At 60.4% G+C, this 15,794-nt stretch overlaps 1 protein-coding gene across 2 annotated transcripts in view; it reads left to right on the top strand.

Annotated features, from left to right (window-relative positions):
• The window catches only part of GRK5 (G protein-coupled receptor kinase 5), a 186,836-nt gene that overhangs the window by 134,685 nt on the left and 36,357 nt on the right, over positions 1-15,794 (top strand). For both annotated transcript variants that reach the window (XM_045854447.1, XM_045854448.1), the window contains 2 exons: positions 1,924-2,036; positions 13,080-13,157. In XM_045854447.1, the coding sequence (XP_045710403.1) occupies positions 1,924-2,036; positions 13,080-13,157 (191 nt within the window). The remainder of the gene's footprint in view (positions 1-1,923; positions 2,037-13,079; positions 13,158-15,794) is intronic.

A 15,794-nucleotide genomic window follows, 5' to 3' on the forward strand; every position in this document is an offset into this window, starting at 1 on the left:
CGTGCCCATCCCGGAGGCTGGGAAGCAGTCAGCTCCCTGAGAACCTCAGGCTGTGGTTTTACAGAGAGAGAAGGCTCCCCAGGGGTGGGGAGAGGGGACAGGCCAGAGAGCCCACGCCCACGATGATAATAGATGGTGTTTATTCAGCATGTCCTATGTGCCAGGCCCTTGTCTGTGTCCGTTCTCTGCATTGTCTTATTTAATCCTCACAATGGTCCTTGGAACTGGGCACGGTTACTGTTCCCAGTTTACAGGTGAGGAAACTGAGGGGGGGAAGCGTCCAGCCTGTTGCCTCAGGTCACACAGACGGTTAGTGGTTGGGCTGAGGTTGGAACCCGGCGGTTTAGCTCGGTAACCCACCCTCACAGCCCCAGCCTCCATACAGGTCGGCCGAGCTCTTCGGGTGTGGAAATGCGTTGGCGTGATGGCGTGTTCCCATCTGCCCTCGTGTTCCCTGACTTCCGAGCAAAGCCCTCCGGGGGGCAGTTTTCCCGGCCCCTCCTCTGCATGTGACAAGGACGGTCCATCCTTCCGTCCGGGAAGCTCTCCTGACCCAGGCCTAACCCATCCTCTTCCTGGTTGCCCCGGGCCAGCACCTGACGGTGCCTGGTGCAGCTACAGAAGCAAAGGGCGAACCTGCAGTGCTCGGGAAGGTTTGAGGCAGCGTGGCTCAGTCAGTCCTCTGAGCATCTTCCTGGCCAGGGAGAGCCTCTGGCAGAGCCGTTCATTGCAGGAAGAGCCACGGAGGGACGCCCCTCGCCCCAACCTCCATCTTACTTCCAACACGTGCCTTTCCATTTCTCAGAGGACGACTGAGGCCCAGAGAGGGCAAGTGAGTTTCTTGAAGTCACGCAGCACGTGATTGGCTAGGCCTCTGGGCTTGGAGTCTTGCAATGCATTTTCACTTCCGAACTCTCTTGGCTCCCGAGTGGCTGAGGGCTGGTCACTTTCTGTCTCTGTGCCCCTAGCACCTCAGCTGGAAAATGCAAGTTTTTTATAATCTGAAGCATCCTAAAACTGGATTTTGCTCCAACTTGGCAAAAGTGAATTTTTTTTACTATTGTTATTAGGGTGCTTTGAGTTACAGGTAATGAAAAATTTTTCAAACTGCCCAAAGCTAAGCTCATTAGTAAGTTTTTCAGATATGTTTGGGCTGCAGGCATGGTTTGATCCAGAGACTCGTGACATCATAGGGCACGGAGTCTGCTTCCTGTAATTCTCCCCGTCCTGACCTCCTCCCTGTGTCAGCCTCAGCCTCCTGGCGGCAGCCTCTGGCCGCAGCCGCGCACCCAGCACCCAGCACCCAGCACCCAGAGGGAGAGAAGCGCCGCCACTAAACAGGCCAGGCAGAGTCTGGGCTCCCGTCTGGCTTTCCTGGCTTGGGTCTCATGCCTGCCACCCTTATCTGGTCACTGTAATCAGGGAGTGTGACATGCTGGTCGGCCGGCCCGGGGATAGCCGTGGTCCCCAGAACTGCTGGCATCTCCAGATAGAAGTGAGGGCATCGGAGCGGGACGTGGGCTGGGAGTAGGGGCTGGGCCATCACGGGCACCTTCCTCTACCAAGAGCATCCAACCCGGGGCCTGAGATGGCTGTGCATACGGCCCAGCACAAAATCGTAAATTTATTTAAAACATTATCACATTTTGTGTGTGTCATTATGTGTTGCAATGTATTTAATGTGTGGCCCAAGATAGCTTCTTCCAGCCTGGCCCAGAGACGCCAAAAGGGTGAACACCCTGCGTCTACACTGACCTTGGCCCCTCTGGGTCTGCAGAGCGCCGAGGTAAAGAAGGGCTCCCGGGAGTGTGCCAGCCGCCTCGCTCCATCCACCTGGGGCATGACACCCAGGTGTGGGTTGGTGGGATGGCCCTGCCTGGCCCCCGCCTGGGTCTCACCACACTCTTGTTTTCTTGTCTCCAGACAGAGATTACTGCAGTTTATGTGACAAGCAGCCGATCGGGAGGCTGCTTTTCCGGCAGTTCTGTGAAACAAGACCCGGCCTGGAGTGTTACATCCAGTTTCTGGACTCAGTGGTAAGTCCCTGCTCCGGGCGGAGGGAGGGCCTGTGGTCCCCTGTGATCTGCGGTCGTTTGCGTCCAGAGGAGAAGGTGGACCACGTGGCGTAGAAGGGTGCAGGGAGTCAAACGGTTGCTCCAGAAACGTCCGGTGCAGACTCTGAGAACGAACGCAGACCTGTCTCCCCGCCTGCACCCACCGGACGACCGGGGGCCGGCCGCCTCCCGCTCTGGGCCTCGGTTCCCGCTGCTTGAAAGTGAGGCCCCGTCAGCTCTCTGACGCCAGGAGCCCGGGTTACTCGAGGCCGTGTGTGTGGGCCGGCTGGACGGCGTTCCCAACCCTCCAAGGTCGCTCTTGAATTCCACGGCCCCTCCCCAAGCTGAGAATCTATTTTCTAAAATTCCAGAGCTTGTGTGTGTGTGCTCCTTTCTTGTCTGCTCACCTGCCAGAAGGCGAGCTCCCTGAGGCCAGGCCCCTGGCTTCCGGGGCACCCCGCCTGGCACAGTGCCGGCACATGCAGGGGTTCAGCACCTGCTCATGGGATGAACACACATCAGCAGTGTCCAGCCAGCCTGACAGCCGCTGGCACGCGTGGCCGTGAGTCCCACCCACTGTGGCGACTTCCCGCAGATGCCCTGGTCACTCACGTGTGTAACAAATGCGGTTGAGCGGCCTGGGCTCTGAGGACCCGATGTGGGGATGGGCAGGGGGTGCATCAGCACCTGCTCAGGACGGCAGGGCTGGTCAGCCCGGCCGCCTGCCCTGTGGGTTTCTGTCCAGGGTGAAGGGCGGAGACCAGTCACGACAGGAAGGGCATCGTCTAGACGCCCGTTCCCAGGGCACAGGGCCCAGGGGCTGTCATTTCCACCAGGCCCTTGCGGCATCATTGTCTGCAGCCACCTGACCTCTGTTCTGGTTTAGGGGGCAGCCGCCTGGGGCCTAAGTTTCTGCGTCTTCCTCAGGGTCCTAATGTGGATCTTTAGACTCACAAGCCAAACAGTCCGCTGAGTGTCTCTTGCAGAAGTCACAGGGGCCCCCTCAAAAAGTCCGCATATCCTAAGCCATCTCAGAGCCCCTCCCCCGGCCCCCCAGACGGCTGGCCCTGGCACGGTTCCTGCTCCAGAGACCAGCACCCCACAGGCACCCAAGCCTGATTCTTTGCGTTGTGCCAGTCCTCCTCATCCTCATCCCCTCCCCCACCCCATCATGGGCCGTGTGCTCAGCTCCTTGACCTGTGCCAGGCCAGCTCCGCCCCCTCCGCACCCTTCGTCTCAGTCTCGGTGCCGCTCCTCTGCGTGTGCCGTGTGAGCGGCTGCAACACTCTCGGCCTCGGCCGCATGGCAGAGCACCGGGGCAGCCTCGGAAAAACGCCAGGGCTCGGGCCGGAGCCCAGACTCGCGAACGTGTCTCCGGGAGTGGGGCCCAGGGTCTCTGTGACTTCGTGTTACGGGAAATCTCGAACTCTCGAAGGTGAAAGTCTGCAGAAGAGCACTGTGAGCGCCCGTGCATCCCTCACCCCACATCCACACTCGGGACCTCGAGGCCAGTCCTCTTCCACCCTCCCCCGCCCCTCGTGGCGTTTTGCAGCAGAGCTCACACTCGTCGTTCGGTCTGTGAACGTTTCACAGGCAGCTCCAAACGACAAGGGCTCTTCAGCAACCCCCCCCCCCCCCCCGCGCCAAAACCATTGCCATGGCTAAAACGTAATTCTTTCCCATCACTCCACGTTAGTCCGCGGCCCCGTTTCTGAGTTTCTCGTGCTTGCTAAAAACACGCGTCTCAGCGGCACGTCCCCGCCTCCCTGGTCCATCAGAGGCGTGTCCCACGGTCTGCCCTCTGCGCCCTCGTCCCCGTGGGCCCTTCCGCGGGTTCCTCTGGGTTTCTTGCAAATCGACTTCATTGAGCCCGGAAACCGAGGCTCGTTTCAGTCCGAGGGTGAAGGCACTGACTTCGTAGGTGGTTTCCTGTTCTTCTGTCAGGGGACACGTGCTGTCCGGGTGTCCTTCTCTTTGAGATGGCAGCAGCCACTGGTGCTCAGTACCAAACCCTGTTGATTAATTAGGGGCTGCAATACAATGACATTCTGCCTCTGTCATTCCTTCTGCATTTGCTGCCTCGGAAACACTGCCGATTGCTCCTGTCTGGTTACCCGGTGGTAAAGCGCCTGCAGGAAATGCTTGGCTCCCTCCCTGTGTTTATGTTTTCAAAGTACCAAGTGGTTCACTGGCAGTAACCTGCTAGGGTGTTAAATGGGCGGATTTAAACGAGGCGCGTTTTGATGCACACTGGTCATTATTTGTGTTGGTGTTCCATCCTTGGCCAGTGGGAGCCCTCAGGGGGGCTTCCGAGCCCCCGAGAGGACCCCGGCGGCGACCTCTGGCGGCCTCCTGGCTGCCTGGTGCAACATGCAGTTGGAGGCCGCTCTGGGGTTTCCCGCCCTGCACCTGGAGCTCGGCATTTCTCCGAGGAGCCCCGCTCCTCTCGCTGGGAAGCAGCGCCTGCAGACCAGCTGCAGACCAGCAGTGTGGCTCGGGGGCGCTCGTTACCACTGGGCTGGCCATCCTTTGCAGCAGACAGTGGCATTTTTCAGATTTCCCGCCCGTACTGGGTGTCCATGGTTGGGAAGCACCGACATCCAGGACAGAGTCCAAGACTGAAGCTGACTTACCAGACCTTCTGCCGACAGGCCCCTGCCCGCCCTTTCATCCTCCACCTTCCCCGGGTCTTTCTTGGGCCCTGTGTTCTGGCCCTGCCCCCTGCTGGCGGCGGCTCTGGCTTGCCAGGGTGGTTGAAGACTCAGTGGTGGCTGGAGTGGAGGGAGCAGGGCAGAGGGATCTGGAAGAGGGGTCAGTCCTGCCAGACCTGTGCCGTCAAAAACTTAGACTTCGGTGAAACAGGAGCCCCAGAGGGCTGTGGGTAGGGCAGCAGCACGGCCTCACTCAGGTCTTTAAAGAACCCTCTGACTCCGTGTTGGGAACAGGCTATGGGGGGCAAGGGTGGGGGTGGGAGCCCTGATGGGGGGGGCTCTGCAGCAGTCCAGGTGGGAGCCGATGGTGGCCCAGGCCACGTGGATGCAGTGGCTTGCTGGCAGTGGTGGCACTGGGGTCCACTTTGAGAGCAGAGTTAACAGTGTCCCCTGAGGCGTCAGGGTGAGAGAGGAGAGTTACGGGTGACCTTGAAGTGGTGACCGGAGCCACGCCAGGATGGAGGCGGCGGAAGGCTGTGGGAGGCTCGTTTGGGTGTGGGGGCGGATAGGAGCTTCATTTTAGGTGCTCGCAGCTGGAGGGGACCGTCAGACACCCGAGTGGGTGTTTGAGGGGAGGAGGGCGCTCAGGGCGGAGCTCTGTGGGAAAGGACTGGGCCGGGAGTGGAAGACGGGGGATGTGAGCGGACAGCTGGCGTTCAGCGCCGCGGGCTGGACGCGCTCACCGCGGAGAGGTGTGTGGATGCCGAGGGGCTGACCGGGGCTGCTCCCCGCTCGGAAAGGATGAGGCATCGGCAGCTTTGGGGCTGTCTAGAGTTGATGAGGCAGAGCAGGGCAAGGCTCATCCCAGGCGCCAATGGAATTTTCCAGCCACGTGCCTCGTTAGACGGTTACGGTCAGTTGGAGAAGAAGAAAACACCCAATGGATGCCCGTGTTCGTTCTGGCCGTGCAGACGTCCCCCGCGGCTGGGGCCTGTACCGGGAGCCTTTTTGAAATGTGAGCGTGGCTCCCCGTGTTGACGTGACAAACGCTCTTTACGTAAGCCTTCACGCCTTCACGCCGCCACTCACAGGAGGCTGGCCCCGCCCCCTCGCGTTTGGTCCGCATCTCTGGGAATCGGCGGGGCCTTTTCATCGCCCATGCTGACGTCAGATGACCGGCCTCTGGAAACACCTCTTTTACGCACGAAGACTTTATTGAGTTTTCCAGAGCTGGCGCAGTTCTCGTCTGAAATCCGTTTTTTTCCTTCCGCCCTGACTGGAACTCCGAGGAGGGAGGAGGGAGGAGGTGGCGCTGTCCCGGTGTCGCGCACCGCCCAGGGCTCCTGGCTCGGCCTGCGCCGTCCTCACCGTTCCCACCTCGGGGCTGAGTCTCTGCCAAGCGCCGCTTATTAAAAACACCCCGTCCCCGTGGGCTCCGACGCAGCCCGCGGGGAAGGCTGATCCTCCGCTCGGTCTGGTCTTCGTGTCCGAGCTACTCAGGTCGAGCAGAGGCTGTGGCCGTTTTAAAACGGGGCCCGGTGATTGAGGGGTGGGGCTGGGGGCGCAGCAGGACGGTCTGTACACCTCCCACCAGACTGCAGGGTCACTCAGCCTCAGCCCCCCGCCCCCTCCCACCTCGAAAGGGAGCCACCAACCTCAGTCAAGGCGACGACTAGATTTGGCTTCAGGAGGGCAAAGAGGATTCGCCCAGCTGGTCAAGGGGTCAGACGGGGTTCCAGGTCGGTGTGGACCCCCCAGGCCAATACTGTCCTGCCAGGGACTTCTTAAAGACGGACGTACTTCTGCTCTAACCTCCTTCCTGGGAGCCTCGAGGGCATCTTGGCTCTTCTGACCCCCTCCCGTGCCCACACTTGGGGGTCTTCTCTTGGGGTTGGGGTTCTGGCAGGCCCTCGGCCAGACTCAGCCCGTGTTTGTTGGCCATCTCCAGTGTGTCGCACAGTGTCCCAGCAGTTGGAGACGACACGGTGAGCCGGGGAAGTACAGTCCTGCCCTCACGGAGCGTGCTTTCGGGTTACACGAGACATTAAGAAACACATAACCAAAAATTTAACAAAGTCATGAACTCACACTAGCCGTGAGTTCAGATGCCTGTTACTTGTTGCTGTGTAAGAAATTAGCTCAAGACTTGGCGGCTTGAAGACAACCATAAGCACTTATTATTGCCTAGTGCTGTGGGTCAAGATTTGGGAACGGTTCGCCGAGGTGCCCCTGGCTCAAGGTCTCTCAGAGGAGGTTATCACAGTGCTGGCTGGGGCTGCAGGCAGCTGGAGGCTGGTCTGTCCCCAAGGTCATGCGCGTGGCTGGTGGGCCAGGGCTGGCTGTCGGCAGGAGGCCTCGGTTCTTTTACGGAGGGACCTGTCCGTGGGACTGCTTGAGTGTCCTCCCAGCATGGCCAGCGTTCCCCTTTAGCGAGTGGCTTGAGAGAGTGCATGGTGGAGGCTGCGGTGTCTTTTCCAGGCTGGTCTCGGAGGTTCCTTCCTGCCACGCCCCTAACGCACTGCGGTTGCCCAGGTTAGTACCGCTCAGCATGGAAGAGACTTCTCAGGCCCCCGCACAGCAGGAGCGAGGAGGAGTCAAGCCTCCATTGTTAACGACAGAGACTGGCAATGACACGGAGTTGCACTTAGCGAAATCTTGCATCAGGAAAGGCCAAAAGGCACCCCAGGCCATTCGTTGGCCCAGAACTACAGAAAAGAACTTGAAATTAGTAAGCCATGCTTGGATTTAGATGCACCTGGTTGTCCTGAAATTGCGTTGTGGGGTGACTTGGTGGGGCCCACTGGGGGAACTAAGTACTCTGCTTCTTTCATTGATGAGAAGAGGCAGTTACCCAGTGTTCGTCTTTACGTCGCTGCTGTGATCTCCCCAAAGAGGGAGGGTGGGGGGAAGGAGTCAGTGTTGAGACGGACATAGAGACCCTCGAACAGCTGGTGAAGCCGGACCCTGGGAGCAGGGCGATCTCGGAAAAGTGCCCCTAATAGTGCTTCCCAGACAAGGTAAAGGTCATACGGGAGTTCATCATCACCAAGCCGTCATTACATGAAATGTTAAAGGGCCTTGTTTAAGAAAAAGAAGATCAAAACTCTCAAGATTAAAAAAGCAAAAATTCACAACTATGAAAACTGAATCTGAAGAACAAAAACAAAAAGCTAAGCAGACAAGCAGAAGAGGAACAGAATCATAGGTATGGAGATCATTCGGAGGGTTATCAGCAGGGAGCAGGAGCAGGGAGAACAGGGAGAAATGTGCAGGAATTAAAAAGTGTAATTGGTAGGTGCAAACTAGACAGTGGGATGGTAAAAGCAGTATAGGAAATGGAGAAGCCAGAGAACTTGTATGTATGGCCCATGGACATACACTGAGGGGTGGGGTTGCTGGAGGGGGGCAAAGGGAGAAAAATTGGAACAATGGTAGTATCATAACAAAATACACTAAAAACTAAAAGAAAAGTGCCCCTCATGACATGGCCCTCCTGGATGCCCGCCCGTGCTTCCAGACAGCACGGCTCTCCTAGGGGCTGCCACGTTCCTACCGACGTCACCCCGGAACCAGGCGGTTGGAGCAGGGAGGAGCCCGTGCCTTTCCTAGGCTTTGTAGACGTGAGGGCAAGTCCTGCTCTGGTGGAGAAGGTTTAAAGTAAAACAACCCGGGAGCCGTCGGCCACTGTGTCACTGTGTCTTCTGCCACTGGAACGACACATCACAGGCAGCACCGGGAGAAGGAGGCCAGCACAGGCTTGCACGCACACGCTCACACACACACTTGCACACATGCACACGGGTGGGTGAGAGCGGGTTCCAGAAGTGCTCGTACCCCCGTCCTTGGCGCCCCGAGCGCAGCTGCACTTCCGTTCTCCCCCCAGTTTGGCCATCCGACCCATCCTTGGGTTCCGGGAGCCAGGAGAGGACAGTTTCGTCCGCACCAGATGAGCTTGGGATTCTTTTCTCTGAGAACTGAAGAGTAGTGGGGGGAGGGGAAGACCTTTGCCTGGACAGAGAAATGCTGCGGGGGGCTGGGGGAAGAGGGGACGCAGCTGGACCGTGGCCCATGCGGGGTGGGGAGGACGATGGGGCGGCGGGAGGTGAGAGCGCAGTTCCTCTGGCAGCCGCAGGAGAATTTATTCCCTCCGCCCAGGAGAGAGGTGTGCCCCTTCCTTCCCTCCTCCTTTTTAGCTCGTGCCCCGGGCAGGATGCGTCTCACGAGCTGGTGGCTGTGGTCCTGTCAGTGTGGTCCGGGGTCACCCTGGGGCCACTCCTACTGCTCAGTCCATCCCCAGTGTGGCCAGCGGCCCACCCCTCCCTCCCCTCTCTCCATGGTCCTGCCCCGCCTGTTGTCCTGGGGGGGCCAGTGCATCCCTTCCCAGCCAGACCCAAGCGGGCTGCTCAGTTGGCAGCCGGAGATCAGAGGAGAGCCTGTCTGATGGGTCTTCAAAAGCGGAGTGCAGGAGCCCCTGTGTGCAGGGGGGAGCCAGCAGACCACTGCCGACCCCCCCCCACCAGCCTGCCCCGCTGCAGGGAGGACAGCGGCTCCTCGGGGCAAGCGGAGGCCTCTCCAGCCCCTGTGGGCAGCCCAGGCAGGACAGCGAGTCCAGTGGGGGCGGAGCCGGGTGCTTCTCCAGAAGGGGCCCTGGGGAAGCAGGGCAGCCAGCCAGGCACGTCACTTGTCCCCACCGTGAGGACGCTGGAAAAGCTGACCACATCAGTAATTACAGGGGCCGGACGGAGGTGGCAAGGCCTCCTAGCGTCTCTGACTTCAGCTTCCTGTCCGGGCCCCGAGGGTCCCCGGGCCGGGGCTGGGGGGGGGCGCGTGACGTCTGCAGCCAGTCAGGGCCGAGAGGAATTCAGCTCAGACTCTCCGCTCTTTCCACCGGCTTCTCTGGACACATGGCAGGTCCCCCTGTGCCAGCTTGCAGCCTTTACATTTTAAAAAATCGCCCGAGGGAACTGTGTCGTAAGAGAGTAGACGTGTTTCCTCCAGCATCTTCTGGGCTTGACGGCGCTACCAGGACCGGCCCAGAGGGTGAGATGGCAGGTTCACCAACTAGGGTGTCCACAGGTGTTTATGCTCTTTGGCAGCCGCAGGTACATGAATCATTCTTTTTGCCTTAAACTCAGTGTGGTTTTGGTCTTTGTGTGGGGGCGGCGTCTCCTCAAAGGTTGCTCCTGTGTCTGGCAGGAACCGCCGTGCCAAGCACAGGCTCCTTGAACGGCACCTCTCTGGAGGAGGGGGGCGCCTCTCTCGAGGAGGGGGGCACCTCGGGTACATCTTGGGAGGTGATGGCCCCTCCGAGTGGACCGGCGTGGGCGCCCTTTGGCTGAGCTCGGGCCAGCGGACGGTTTCACATGGACATCCCAGCAGAGGGGGCAGTGCGTGTCCCCTCTGTCGGGGGCGGGGACAAATCCCACCACCCTCTCTGGCAGGAGGGAGCCCTCCCACAGATGAGGTCCCAGGGGCGTGCCTTGCACATGGCTCACCTCCCCGGTCACCGAAGCCATGGGGCGGCCACCGTCTCCCAAGCCGGCTCTAATGGTGACATCCAGGCTGGCGGCCCAGCCTCTTCTTTGCTGCTTATGTTTTCCGGCTGAAGCTCATCTCAGCAGCTGTTGCCCACGACCTGGGCGAGGGCGTTGCCCTGGCGGTGGGTTTCCGGGTGGTCCCCTGCCTTGGGCGGTGTGATCCGCCCACCCAGCTGAGCTGCCCTCATGCCTCCTCTGTGCAGGTGGCCTCTCGGGACGGGTCTCCTGTGCGCCCCTCGCGGGGAGGTGGGGGGGCGGGCACCGTGGAGACATGGCCTGTCCCTCCAGGTGACTTAATCAGTGTGGAAAGGCCGGCTGGAAGCCGTCTGTTGGTTCTCTGCCTCCCAACACAAACGTTCTTCAAGTGGCAGTGACCTGATGTGGACTCTCAAAGAAAGGCCTTTTGATCCCCGGCCGGGATGCCTGTCCCCGGGTGCTCCCGGCTGCCTCCCAGTGGAACCGTGGCGCCCGGCCACCCGCCGGCCTCTGCCGGGAGGCAGCTGACCTGAAAGTGATGGTATTTTCTTTCAACCTGGGCTTTAATACCGAGAGCAATAATATTTTCCGCTGGTTATTGAGGCTGATTAGCGAGACTTGGGCCTCCGTCTGGTCACATAGAGCTGCCTTCACAGGTATATTTTGGGACAGTGCAAATCCAGGGTTCTGCATGGGATTGAGTTATCCCAAGAGGCGGTCTTGGCCATGCAAAGCAGCCTGGGTACATTCCCAGGGTGCCAGACCACTAGGCGGGGCGTCCAGGGCAGCAGACACTGGGTGCTTCTCTCCTCGCTCTGGAAAAAGGGTGGTCAATTGTGCTGTGGCCTCGGCCCCCAGCCCTGTTGCTTGCTAGCTCTGCTGGGTTGGAACTGGTCGTATGTGGCTTCCGAGAGCCTCCGTTTCTCTCCCTGTGAATTGGGAATCATATGATACCTACCTCGCAGGGTGAGTCTCTGATCTACTCCATACAGTGCGGAGGTGTGTGCTCGTTCGAGTGCGCATCAGTTTGGGGGCATTGCTGGAGGGCACAGAGGGAGGAAACAGCAGGAAGGAAGAGCTGCCTCCTCTCCATAAACGGTCTCAAGACATCAGTAATCCAATCAGACCATCAGGAAGTGACCGATCCCATGGGGCTCCCCCTGATGGTGAGGAGGCACTGGCCTTGGGGGAGAGGGGTGCGGAGGCGGGGGCCTGGCGGAGGTCAGGAGGCCTGCGCTTCCGCGCTGGCCCTGCTGCGGCCCGCTGTGCACCCTTAGGCCAGTCCTTCGCCTCCCTGAGCCTCGGCGTCCGGCTCTGGACAGTGAGGGGCTGGGGTCCTTCCCGAACCACCATCCCACGGTCCTGTGATTCAGACGGTCATCGCGTCAGTGTCTCTTCCTTGGAGAAAACTGTGGCGTCTTGATTCTCCGTTAGAGAAGAGAAATGGTCATAGAAGGAAACTCACTTGCTTTGGGTGGAAATGTGCCCGGCTGCCTCTGTGGGCATTCCCAGTGCCGCCCGCGCTTCCCCCTTCCCAGGAGGGTCTCAAGGGGGGTCTGGGGACACACTTGGGCCCCGGACGCTGGGTCCAGAGGTTGCCTTGAACCAAGCCAAAGGAGCGGGGCGGGCGTCTGACTCCACGGCGAGACAGAAGAGGAAGGCATTTCGGTCGCTGTGTGCTGATGTCATTTCTTTTGAAACAGCTGTACATTCAGACTGAGACCGGCACACCCTTGAGGGGTAGATGTGGAAGTTCCCTGGTGGAAATGAGAAAGGCGAGCTTACTACCCAGGTTTCTTCTTAAGTCCTGGTCTTTCCTGCACCTGGCAAGGGCTTCAGGTGTCAGTGAAGGGACTCCTCTTGGGTCAAGGGAAATGGAAAGGCCCTCTTTCCCGAGGCCTCGCTTCTTTACAGCCAGGTCTCGCTGGCTCAGTCTGCGATCTGGAGTCCCAGATTCCTCGGTGTTGTTGAGAAAGAGCTCCGGGCTTGGCGGTCCATGTCCCTGCCCCGCCGCCTCCCCTCAAAGGACCCCACCCTGCTCTCCACATGCAGATGGTGGGGGGTGTAGTGGGGGCTCCTGCCAGCCTCCCACATCACCACCTGGGCTCTTTTGAGGTTCAGACAAGAGCGTCTGAAAAATCTCTGTATGTTCACTTTGTGAGCTGAAAAGCTGCAAGAGGTAAGACCTCCAGGTGGTTGTTTTCTCTTGCAAGGTGTGGTGATAGCAAGGTAATCAGTGTGGCAGCTGTTGATTGAGTATTTCTTACACGCCCCGCTCTGGGCTAAGAGCTTTAATACGTTCTAGCTACACCATCGCCCTACAAGTGAGCGCTTTCTCCAAGTGCGCTTTACAGAGGTTAAGGCAACTGTCTAAGGTCAGGCAGCTTGTAACCTGCTTGACCTAAGGCAGCCTCTCGGGGGTGGGTCTTCCAGTGTGGCGGCTTGTTATTTCCCAGCGACTTCCTCTGATTTATCTATGCTGGTGGTTCTCAGCCCCAGCTTCCTGGCATCTCGGCCCCAGCTTCCTGGCATCGCAACCTGGATGCCCAGCCCTCGTCGCCAGAAGGTCTGACCTGGTACGGGGCGGGGTGGGGCTCAAGCACCGGCGTTTGCTCCCCAGGGATTCCGATGGGCAGCCGGAAGGAAGGCCACTGTCCTAAGTACGCGTCCACGAAGGTGCAGAGTGGGCTGGACGGGGTGTCAGGTCTTCTGCCCCTCTGGGCCTCAGCATCCTGCCCTGTAGGAGGAGGGGATTGGTCAGGTGACCCCCAGGGTGTCTCCTCCGGGAACCTCGAAAGTTCTTCGATTATAAGGAGCTCATCAGCAAATTTTTTATTGTCCTTTCCCTTCTTCTCTTTTAGGCAGAATATGAAGTGACTCCAGATGAAAAACTGGGAGAAAAAGGGAAGGAGATTATGAACAAGTACCTCACCCCAAAGGTAAGAGGCCCCCCAGGCCCCCAGTGGGAGGAGCGAGAAGCCCGACACAGGAATAGGGGGTCCCAGAACTGTGCCCGGCTGTGCGGGCAGCTGGGGAGCACCGGGCTGGGGGCTGCCATTGGGCTCCAGACATCCAGAATCCTCGTCCTCCTCAGAGTGCCCACGCCTGGCAGGGCTGAGATGGGCGGTCCAGGCCAGGCCAGCCGGGGTGGTTGTGAGGGGTCGGTGTGGCGCAGACAGGGTCGGGGGTGATGGGAGGGAAAGAGGGTGGCAGAGGCTGCGCTGGCAGAGGCGGTGTCAGTGGAACACGTAACAGAGTGCAGAGTGTTCTGCAGGAGGTCCTGGAGTTTACCGAGGGTGAGGGGCCACCCTGACCCCACCCCAGGAGCGCCCCCTTGTGGCTGAAGGGAGAGAGGCAGCCACGCCGCTCTTTCCACCCTGGCCCGCTCCTGTCCCCAGGGTCCTGGTGGCCTTGCTCCCCTGGAACTTGTGTCTTCTCACCCCACCTTGCCAGGTAAATGCATTCTCCATCCATGTCACAGAGCCTGGCCTGGGAGCCTGGGGTTCTAATCCCAGCTCTTCTACCCACGCAGTCATGCTCCCTCACTGGGCCTCAGTTTCCCTTTCTTAAAAGTGGCCCTCCCTGCCCAGCCCACCTCCCGGAGGCCCTGGAAGCCTGAGGTGAGGCCCGCACGCAAACAGCTTTGTGTGCGTCCTGCACCCCCGTGGGCCAGAGGTGGCATCGCCCTCACCCAGGATGTGGACCTGGTGGGTTCCAGCCCCCCAGGACGGGTGCTCCTCGGGTCCCAGGCTGCTGGTGGATTACAGTCACCGTGGCCTGTGTGACGGGGCCCTGGCTGTCCGTCCATCCATCCACACACGGTGCAGCCGGGGCGGCAGCGCACCGCCGGCCTGTGGGTCAGGAGACGGTCCCACCCCCAACTTACCGTGACACCCCGTCTTCCCCTGCCCGGGCCTCCGAGGTCTTGCTGTTAAAGGGTGAGGCTTGACGAGATGATCTCAGAGAGTCCCTGCACACTGGGCGATCACAGACTCTGTCCCCGCCAAGCCTGCACGGAGGGGATGGCAGGTGATCCGCGACAGGAACCCAACAAAGGGAGGCACGAGGCGGGAGACGCTTCTCGGCAGGGAGGGACGTGAGCTGCCAGCGCGACGGAGAGCCTCCCTGACGGAGGGGACACTCAGCCCCTGAAGAAGGGAAGCTCCCAGCCCCCCCACGAGTGCTACCAGCTGAGCCTTAATTAGCCTGATTCAAAAGGCCCTGCCGGCCCGCCTCCCGGAGGGCGCCGGCCCCTTGGCCCGTGCCCACCGGCGAGTGAGCCGAGGCAGGAGGCACCAAAACCGGTGCCGCGGTTACGCAGGTGGGCTCCCGCCCGGGACGCAGGTGGGCTCGTGGACAGAGGGAGTCCAGGTCACGTGCAGCAGCTCCTCCAGCGACAGCTGGGCTGCTGAAAGCCTGCAGCCCCTTATGAGGGCATCCAGGTGACATGGGAGGTTTAAACCCACAGTAGCCCCTGCACCCCAGGGGGCTAAGGATGACCGCTCACTGGCTGGGCGCCTGCAGGGAGCTCGACGCTGCCTAGGTGCTCTCATGATGCTCCGAGCCTCCAAGGGATGGGAGACAGATAGTCCCACTCCCAGGCGGCAGCAACGCTGCTGCTGCGGAGGGAGGAGCCTGCTATGGGCACAGCCAGTGGAAGCCGCGGCCGCCCTCGGCAAAGGCGGTTCCCACAGTGGCTCGGCGTTGACCACGCAGCTCTGCGTCCGCATCCCTTCAGGACTGCCCACCTGCTTGGGTCCCCTCCGGACAGCGGCCACTATCATGAATCGAGGACCCACCCTGTGCTGGCGCCGTCTCACTTAGTCCTCGTGTCCCCGCGTGGTGGGATTCTGTGGCCTGCACCATGCAGGCGAGGGTGGGCAGGCTCGGGAGGGGCTGTCACTGTCCCAGGTCACACAGCTGGGACTGAGCCCCGCTGGCGGTGACCCAGGAGCCCTGTGTGCTCTGTGTTCCCTTGCCCCCTCGCTGCCCTCACTGCCCACTTCCTGCGTATCTGTCAGCCTGGCTGACGTCCACCAGGATGACGTGGTTCTTTGCCTGGCCTCACGTCTCTGTCTGCCTTCCCAGGGCTGCGGAGGGGCTGCCTCCCTCTCTCCCCGTCCCAACCCACCTCGTTCTGAAGTCTCTGCTCACGGGCCCCCAGCCTGGCCCTCCAGGCCTCTGTGCCCCGGCTCAGCGCTCCGGGAGGGGCGGGAGGAGGGGCCCACCCCCCACTCCCCCGTCAGCGCAGACGTTTTACAAGTGCCTTGGAGCCTGCCAACGTTTTTTCCTGAAGTGCTCCTCGGTTTTTTAAATTTAAACCGCACCATATGTTACGGCCCAGGGGCCTGGGGGAGGTGGTGGAAGTGGTCCCGTGGGCCGCCTGTTTTCCTACAGTAAATTTGGCACCGCCTTCCCAGCCCTTCCCGCGGCTGTGCCGTCAGGAGCCTGCTTTACTTCTCAGCCCTGCAGATGCCCCAGGTGCTGGGGAGCAAGGGGCTGGGAGAGGCACTGAGTGAGTGGCCGAGGCCCCAGCACTGGCTGAGGCCATGGGACAGCCCCCAGAGCTACTGTCC

Source organism: Phyllostomus hastatus, unplaced genomic scaffold (genome assembly GCF_019186645.2).
Source record: "Phyllostomus hastatus isolate PE091 unplaced genomic scaffold, TTU_PhHast_1.1 phas_scaffold_1066, whole genome shotgun sequence".
Taxonomy (NCBI): domain Eukaryota; kingdom Metazoa; phylum Chordata; class Mammalia; order Chiroptera; family Phyllostomidae; genus Phyllostomus; species Phyllostomus hastatus.